The sequence below is a fragment of the Centroberyx gerrardi genome, chromosome 19, assembly GCF_048128805.1.
Source record: "Centroberyx gerrardi isolate f3 chromosome 19, fCenGer3.hap1.cur.20231027, whole genome shotgun sequence".
Taxonomy (NCBI): domain Eukaryota; kingdom Metazoa; phylum Chordata; class Actinopteri; order Beryciformes; family Berycidae; genus Centroberyx; species Centroberyx gerrardi.
Genome location: NC_136015.1, coordinates 22,248,421 through 22,257,869, shown reverse-complemented (window position 1 = coordinate 22,257,869; position 9,449 = coordinate 22,248,421). Strand labels below are relative to the sequence as shown.

Here is a 9,449-nt window from a genome sequence, read left to right as displayed (position 1 = left end):
GGTTTATGCCTTACAATCCACGGTGGATTTAGTGTCTTTGAGCCTGGGCTGATAATACAGTGTAACAGCTCATTTCCACAGTACGTCGACTTATACAGTACTTTATATCCTCTTTATTTATTCATATATTCAGCAACAGGACATAGTAAGACATCAGCTTTCCATACTAATAGAAACACCTGTTGCTCTTAGCCTTTAAACTCCCACAATACATTGCATTCAAGCCTGTGGTTAGGCAGTAAAATACATATAGGCCTATGTTTAGCAGTCAAAGCACACACGCCTTCAGTTTGACTCATATCCACTAGCCTAGAGTCTTATCCAACAATGGATCCCAACCTCCTGTAAGTCGTCACCTGTCGCAGATCGGGTGCGGCCTCGGGGGGCGGGGCCTAGCGGCCGCAGACAATCCCGTCGGCCGGCCAGCCTGTCAGTCATGCTGTCGGGGGTCCAGCCGTGCTTCCAGCTGCTGCGGATCGGCTCGGCGGCGGGCGACTCGGTGCGGGACCTGTACACGTTCCGGCCGGCGCTGAGCCACTCGGTGTTCCGCCTGGGCCGGGCGGCCGAGCTGTGCGACGTCACGCTGGACTCCGCCTCGGTGTCCAGGATCCACGCCGAGCTGCACGCCGAGAGGGAGGGCAGCGGGGGGGACGTCCCGCCGCAGGAGGAGGGCTGGAGGGTCCACGTCAAGGACAGGAGCAGTCATGGTGAGAGAGGCTGAGTCACACACACACACACACACACACACGCACTTCTACAACTCTACAGTCATAGTGAGCGAGAGACCAACACACACCCCTACAGTCATAGCGAGAGAGGCTAACCTATACACACACACACCTATAGCTCTGCAGTCATGGAGAGAGACAACACACACACCCCCCCTACACCTTTACAGTCAAGGAGAGACTTAAAGGGGCCAACTTACACACACACACACACACACACACACACACTCACTCCTACTCCTCTACAGTCAATGTGAGAGTTGGAGAGGTCGACTTACACCCCCCCCACCCACAGTCATGGTGAGAGAGAGGCTGAGTTACAGAAATACAAAACTTCTACAGGGAAAGAAACAGCCTCACAGAAACACTAACACACACACACACACACACACACACTCGCACTTACGCTCTGCTAATTGTTTACAGACAGAAGTACAGACACTAACACCTTGTAGAAAAACAAACACATGGCTCACACTCTGCTCGTCTTAGAGAAAAACCAGTGCAGATGTAGAAAGAGACCGGGCCTCGTAGATGCAGATACACACACACACACACACACACACACACACACACACACACACACACACACACACACACACACACACACACACACACACACTCCTACATTTTGACTGACAGGAATACAAATGGTAAAAACTGTAGACAGGGAAGTGGAGCATCACAAACCCCCCACACACACAAACACACTCTCACCCACTCCCAAATTAGTTACTGACAGAAAGACAAATACTGACTCCTGTAGACAGGGAAAAAAAACACACACACACACACACACACACACACACACACACACACACACAAACTGTCTTCTACTTGTTTGTAACAGAAATACAAAGACTAACACCTGCAGACTGACAGGAACTAAAATCCACAAACGAACACACACAGCTGTAGACGTACAGACGAGGCAGATCCTCAGATCAGACACACACATTTGCATAGCGAACAAATTGTATCTCCACAATATCAACTTTTCAGGAACTAAGAAAAACAATCTTGTTCTTAGCTTGATCGCCATGCAATTTTCAGTTCATCCAATGGGATTTGTGAAGGTTTTCATCAGTTCAAAGGTTGCAGAATTTTCTCAACCCATAGTAATCTTTCAATTTAAGTTACAACATGAAAATCACATAACACACATGTAATGCAAGATTGAAATGTGTAGGGAGTAAGAAAGTCAACACAAATCAATCAATCAATCAAAATTTATTTGTATTGCACATTTCATGCAAACAAATGCAGCTCAAAGTGTTTCACAACACAGATAAAAATGCAATGGAATAAAACAACCAGAAAAGAGAGGTCATGAAAAATTTTAAAAAAGACAATGTATATAATAAGAGTAGAATAAAATGGGAACATTAAAATTTAAAATAAAAATAAACAGGGTTTTAGTATGTATATAAGATTAAAATAAAAATATTAAAAATTACAGGAGAGAATTACAGAAGTTTTCATAAAGTGGATCCGCGGAAAAGTTAAGAGGGATAAAACGAGGAGTAAAAGCAGGATAAGAACAAAAAAACATGAAATAATGAAATGGTAAAAAGAGCGAAAAACGAATAGTGACGGCAGAAATGACACCTGTCTGTAGCAGGTGTAAGGAACGGCCTTGCATGAAATATATATAGGAAGTCATTTATTTTGGTATATTTATTTCTCAGTCTACAAACAGCATTCTTCAGTAAAGCCTGCACCGCACAGGGAGCGGCACAAAGTGGGGAAGGTGTTCAGGACGAGATGGAGAGTCGGGTCTTCACTTCGGGCAGACGGACTGTGTGTGAGCGGTCAGGCAGGCTGAGAATCTAAACCGCGCTCTTACTGCCTAATTTTTCAAGTAATTTCACAGGCTGTTTCACACATTCCTCATTTTTGCTATTAAAATTACAGTTTAGTATTCAAAGTGCATTTCTCATCTGCGCTGCGCTGTCATGGCCGTTTGATTGCCTCGTAGCCTTCCAGCTCCACAATTTTAGGTCCATTTCACAGACTGTTTTACATTTCCCCTCAATTTTGGAAGCTGTAAACATATTGATAGTCAACAAATGACTTTATTTTGAGGCTCTGCTCGCTTGATTTATTCCGTCTTGTTTGTCAGGAGTTTGTTCATATATTAAAAAGTTTTCGTGATGATCTGGCCCTAGGTGACATCGTCCTCAGCCACAAACTGTTTGTTTGTTTGTGTGCATTCATTTGGACTGCTCATCTGACTTCAGGACAGATGATTCATGAGCTGTTTTACTTTTCTCACATCTTAATGCCAGCACCGCCAATCAAAATCTCAAATCATCTTGTTTTGTGAGCTGAATAAAATTGAGTGCCAGCTCACCACCGGGAGCCGTGCCAAGCGCCGATGGTGTGTAACAACACACTGCAGATAAAAAATAAACCTTTCCTCCTCCGCTCTGTGTTGCTAGGCACCTGGGTCAACGAGGTCCGCCTCCAGCCCGGCGTCCAATGGGAGCTCTCCGATGGCGACACGCTGACCTTCGGTGGCCAATCGGCTCCCGGGAGCCCAGAGTTCTACTTTCTGTTCCAGAAGGTCAAAGTTCGCCCGCTGGACTTCGACGCCATCACAATCCCAAAGGTGATCTTTGATGCTGTTTTTAAAGGCAGGGAAAGAGAGGCAGAGAGATTCAACTCTTTAATGCCTGACTCTTTCACTACCTTTTAAATAAATTGATTTATAATAGTGCCTCATATTGCAGCCAACATGGATTAAATCATGATGCACTGTATCATTTCATAGGTAATGTATATAGTGTAATTGTATCATAAAGGGGATATAGAAAGTAGTTTAGGTGGTAGAGCATGGCACCAGCACTGGCAGGGTTACAGTTTCACCTCCCACTGGTGTCACCCATACTCATCGTACTGTAAGGTGCTTTGGTGACAGTGTCCTCCAGATGGCTTCATGTAATGCGCAACAGTGTCTGAAACGTTAACTTTTTGGCTCATCTTCTAAGGGCTGGTGGACGCAAAAAAACAACTACCTGTCAAGAATAATTTGCCAAAATAAACATACAAGATATATGTCACCCTATCACTATCTTGTGTATAGAATCAGATGCTGTTAAGATTTTACTATGATGAAATTAAAACTTGCTCACTCATGAAAAGTGCAGCAGAATTCAAATTACAAGAGAACATTTTTAAGCGTAGTTTCAAAGATTGAGAACAGGCAAAGACCAAAAACTGTTTATAACCGAGGCATTCGAGTGTTTCCATCTCAAACCCAGGTGGCAGGCGACACAAACACTAATTTTACCGGTATGACTGATGTTAATTTCTCACCCTGACAACTGATATATGAAGTTCTGACTCTAACACAACAATTCATAAAGGAATTCATAATGTTTTGCTTTCTAGGCGGGCACCTTCTCCTCCGACCTGAAGAACCGGATCAGGACCAGCCTGGACCGGAAGGCGGCGCCCAACCTGGACCTGTCCAAGCTGTCCATCAACCGGGCCACCGTCATCCTCAACTCCATCGGCAGCCTCAGCAAGATGCGGGGCAGCGCCTGGACCTTCAAGAGGAGCGACAGCCAGGGAGGGAACGTCTCGGACCCCGGCTCGTCCTCCTCGCCCCCCCTCGCCGTGGGCTTCTCCTCCCTGCTGCCTCCCTCCACGCCGCCCTCCTTCTCCTCCGCGGGCGCCATGCCCTCGACGAAATCCCTGCCGCCGTCGTCCAGGAGCAGGAGGAAGTCGGCGCACACGGTGCTGCTGGAGGACGACAGCTCCGACGAGCCCCGGGGCCGAGGAGGTAAGAAATGTAATTACTGACTTACTGAATTTTCTACATCGCAACACGCCGTGTGTTCTTCTAAGAGGGAAAGGTGCTTTTCAGCTTCTACATAAGTGTTCTTGTAATGTGCATGAACCCTGACCAGCAAGTCAAAGAAAACCTTTCATTTTACTCAAACTGACAAATTTCTAAGCATTTTATTCAGAACGCTTTTCTTTGAAACGAAATCTCATTGCGCTACAAGAGAATGACATTCAATTGAAGCAGGAAAAGAGTAATGAGTCAATGAAAAGGAGAATAAATTGCACAGAAATGGGGGTTAAAGCTGCAGTTAGCTATTCAGCAGTTCAAAGAAAGCAGAACGCAAACGCAGATTTCTGAAAAAGTGCTGAAAAATACATTTCACAGGGAAAGAAACAGTCTGGATGTATCACGGCTCCTATAACAACATTCAGCAAAATAATCCCGGTGTGTTTTCTTTGCTCGGTGCAGCCGTGGCGGGAGCGCTGGAGGACGGGCAGAGAGCGAGGGGCAGGAAGAGGCGGCGGCTCTACAAGTCGGAGTCGGAGGGTTTCAGCTCGCCCGCCGCTCTGCCGCTGCACCCCAAGAGCCACAGCGACGTCAGGCGGCCGCTGGAGGCCAAGCCCTTCCCCGTCGGCACCAGGACCATCGGCAGTTTCCACGGCGCCATGACCAACAGCAAACTGCAGCACCACCTGCACCAGGCGGCGTTCGCCAACCCCGCCGCGCGCAAGCAAGAGCTGGAGACGCACCGCATCCGGACGGGGCCGCACGGCGCCGTCCCCGCCTTCCGGCAACAGAAAAGCGCCTTCTCCGCTTTGTCGGCGGCGAGGGGGAGGCGGCGGGCTCACAGCTCCCCGGTCTACTCCCCTCTGGTGGTGGGAGGGGAGAACTACAGCCTGGCCTCGCCCTCCGTCAGGATCTGCACAGAAGAGAGACACAGGGTGCAGTTCAACAGATTTCACCTTCCTACCAGGTAAGCTGACATCCCGGCAGCATGATACAATACACACACATTAGACTCATTGACTATTGTACCAGCTCTTACTGCTAACTAACCAGGCTCTTTATTATTTTACAAACCTCGTCATCTGGTGAAGTAGTGGCAGGGGAATTTTGGGGTTTTCCCGCCACTATGACTAGTGGATCAGAAGGTTAGTTTCCTGCCCTGAATATAAAAAAGGAAGATTCAGGATTTTTAGAAATCTGTCCTATTGATCACTCATAAGTATTGGACAGATAGATAGATAGATAGATAGATAGATAGATATCCTAGGTGTCAGTTGTCATAGCAGCAACAGACTTGAGACAGTCAACATTAGGGATGCACCGATACTGGTATCGGTATCGGTGCCGATACCAGGCTAAAATGGAATATCGGTATCAGAGATTTTACCCAAGACTAAAATCTGATACCGAAAGCCATGAGTAACATGTAAGAAATAAAAGCAAACTGTCTTGATTTTATGCATTTGTGGCACATAGAAGCCTGTATTTCTCAAACAGAGGGAAAAACAAGGATTTTATCTCAATCATTTTGTCCATTGACCCCAAACTAAGGAAGTAAGCCTGCACTGTTCAGTAAAAGTAATGGATCGGATCGGTACTCGGTATCGGCCGATACTTAAACTTTCATACTCGTAATCGGTATCGGCATTGAAAAAGTGGCATCGGTGCATCCCTAGTCAACATCGCCGGCCCAATAGACTCTCATTCTCCGTTGCTCTTGTGATCTCTTCTACTAGCCCAGTTTGTGTTTATGGCAGAAAACACCGAGCCTGACAAGGAGATTTCTGATCCTCCTCACAGCTCCAAGCAGTGTTTGGAAGGTTTGGATTCCCCTGAGCAAAAGGCAGAAATCAGGAGAACACAAGCCGATGTCTTTCTCAGAAACTGAATAACATTTCACGCTGTGAATCAACTCCGGGTAGAATCTGTATCTGTTCAGATCACGTTGTCTACTTTCACGTTTGTCCTACTTTTATGTGTCAATGTTATGTAAATTTAAAAATGTAAAATTCTTCAGTTGAATTTGACTCATTTCAGTCAATTCATCAACAAAATCGTTTTTTAGGAGCAGTTCACAGCCCTAAATCATATCGCAATTTCATGTTTCCACGATTAATAATTGTGTAACTGGGAAATATTGAAGTGTTTGAGGAAGGAGGGTGGGGTGAGATATCAGCATCACACAACAGACATAGAAAACAATGCGTGCAAATCCCAAATACAGCTTTATCTCAAGTGCAAGGTAAAAACTGAGTCTGTAAATACTTGATCAGTCAATACTGACCAAAGGAAAATTACCACATACTGTATCTGGTGAGCTTTACTTTCACAACCAATTGTTTGGCTTTGTCAGGCAATTTTCACTTAAATAATAATAATAATAACATTATAATAAAAGGACTTTATTCAGGTGTACTGACTAAATTATATAGCCGCATTGTGTTGAAATGCAGCACAAGTGAAGCCAACTAGGAGGAAGATTCACTTTTTGGGTATTCCTCTTCTTTTTTCTTTGTTCAGCGTCATCCTACACAGATACTCGGCTCGACTTTTTCCTATTCTTGCCTTTCTTAACTTACTTGGGGATTGAGCTCCTGTTCAAAGAGGCAGGTGCCGTCTGCCAGGTGTCTGTATCTGCTCTGCAAATTGGCACCATCACCCGGCCCCATCATTATGTTTTATATTGTTCTTCTCACACTGAATTTCCCACCTTGCTTATAAATCAGAACCGGCATTCCTTCTTCGATTCTTCAATTTGCACATTTTCTAAAACTGATGTGAGGAAAAAAATCTATAGATCATGCTAACTAACTTATGGCAAATCAAATTACTGAAATGCAAGAGATGTATCAGATAAGGATGCGGTGTTCTGTGTGAGCAAATGTATTCATAAAGAGGTTTACCACACTCTTGTTCATCTCAGGCTGCCTTTTTGTTGCAATTATCCACTTAATTTTTCATCATGCAAGTAAATAGAGCGGAGCAAACGGTGTTTTATGAAAAATTAAAAGGAAACGTGATTGAAATAAGTCAGTCCGTGACGGTTTAAGTGTGCAGCAAACCTAGATTTTATGAAATATAATCAGGTTGAACTCATCGTGGTGACCTCTCTTTTCTCTCCTTTGCTCTCTCCTCCTCCCTCCCTTTCTCTCTCTCTCCTTCTGTCTTTCTTTTGTTTCTTCTCCTCCTCCTCCTCTCCTCGCAGCAAGCGGCGGGGACGTCCCAGAAAACACCCCCTGCCCCCCCGGCCCTCCCTGCCCTCTCCGTCCTCCTCGTCCTCCTCCTCCACCTCTTCGGCCTCCTCCTCCTCCTCCAGCTCCTCCTCCTCCTCCTCCGAGGACGAGGAGGAGGAGGAGGAGGAAGCGGGGACGGCCGGGGCGGTGGAGCCGTGTGCGGCCCCGCGGTGCCGCCTGCCCCAGCAGGACACGGTGCAGTGGATCCAGTGCGACGTGTGCGACGCCTGGTACCACCTGGACTGTCTGCACGTCGACCGCAAGAAGCTCCTGATGGACCCCAACGCCGACTTCCGCTGCGGCTGCCGCTGAGCGGGGGCGGGGCCGTGAGACTTGGTGAAATGTTCCAGATTAGACTTAAAGTTTCAAATTACCACACAGGTTTTTTTTTCCCTCCCCAAGTTTTTATTTCCCGGTGGAAATTGCACCAGCACAGACTTCCGTTGTAGCAGCTGCTGAGATTTTTTTTGTTTTATTCATCCAGGGAAAGTTTCATTTTTAGCACTGCCCTGCCTCATATTCACACATGGGAGCTGCCCTCTTCTTCTAATGGCCGCCGAGCAGCTGGGGGCGAAGTGCTTCGCTCACACCTCAGCAGCAGTTGGTCAGGGAGGGGAAAGAGTTTCTCGCTCACTTCGTACATCCCGATCTTCCCCAGCCAGTCTCAGGATTCATACCGGCGACCGAACAGCCACAAACCTGCTTCTCTAACTGCTGCCCACTCTCAGGATGGAGGAGGGGGGGGGGGGGGTGGCGATGTGCAGGAGGCTAAAGCGTAATGAAATGTCTCAGGGCCGACTTCATTACGGCTTTGGCTGGCTAGAGAGGTGCATTCTGGACGGGAAAACTTGATGAAATGTTTCCGAGCAAACTCCCACCGCGGCCGCCGCCGCCGCCGCCGCTGACTGGAGGGTGGGCGGCGTTCAAGAAGATTAATGAAATGTTTCGGTGCAGACCGCCACGGCGGGAGTGTTTTCAGGGCGATTAAACTTCCTGAAATGTTCCGGTGCAGCCACCTTCACTATTTTACCGGCCGACTACGCCCTCAGAACAGAACGGAGCGGTCGGCCGGCTGTCAGAGCGGCTGAGTGAGTCGACAAGCTCCCGCGGCCAAAACCGCCGCGCCGGGCTGGTGCGCTCCCACACTGGGGATGATAAAACCTGATGAAATATTTCAGTGCAGTTTCCCCAGTGTGGCTGTCGCTGACTAGGGGGTGGGGGTGTGATGTTCAAGACAATTAAATGCGAGGAAATGTGTCAGCAGACTTCCATCGTGGCTGCTGATGAGAGGTGCTTTCAGGACGATAATCAAATGTTTCGAGGCGCTTCCACAGCAGCGGCTGCTGGCTTTCGGGGGGGATTGTGTACAGTGGGACAGCGCTGGTTAGAAAATGTTTCAGTGCAGCCTGGCAGTATGGCTGCTGCTGGCTTGGGGGGGACTCATTACCAACTAAATGTCATGAAATATCATCCGTTGATATAACTGTATAAAGAGATTCCCATCTCTAAGAGGTGGTTGAGAAAATGGCATTACCTTCTCTGACTGGTGGGATGAGTTGCCGCTTTAGTGTCATTTTTCTCTGGATGATTTTGAGGTGCAGGTCTTCCCCTCCGCTCCGCCTCCCCTCCATGCGTCTCCTCACACTACTGAACTGGGCTCTTCAGGGCCGACTGGGAGGGTTTTGTCCT

At 47.3% G+C, this 9,449-nt stretch overlaps 1 protein-coding gene across 1 annotated transcript; it reads left to right on the top strand.

Moving 5' to 3' along the window:
* The first annotated feature begins 436 nt into the window (after positions 1-436).
* tcf19l (transcription factor 19 (SC1), like) lies at positions 437-8,072 on the top strand. Its single transcript, XM_071911109.2, has 5 exons — positions 437-707; positions 3,170-3,339; positions 4,122-4,515; positions 4,990-5,494; positions 7,733-8,072. Exons 1-5 carry the CDS (start codon positions 437-439, stop codon positions 8,070-8,072), a joined length of 1,680 nt encoding a protein of 559 aa, XP_071767210.1.
* The last annotated feature ends 1,377 nt before the right edge of the window (positions 8,073-9,449 follow it).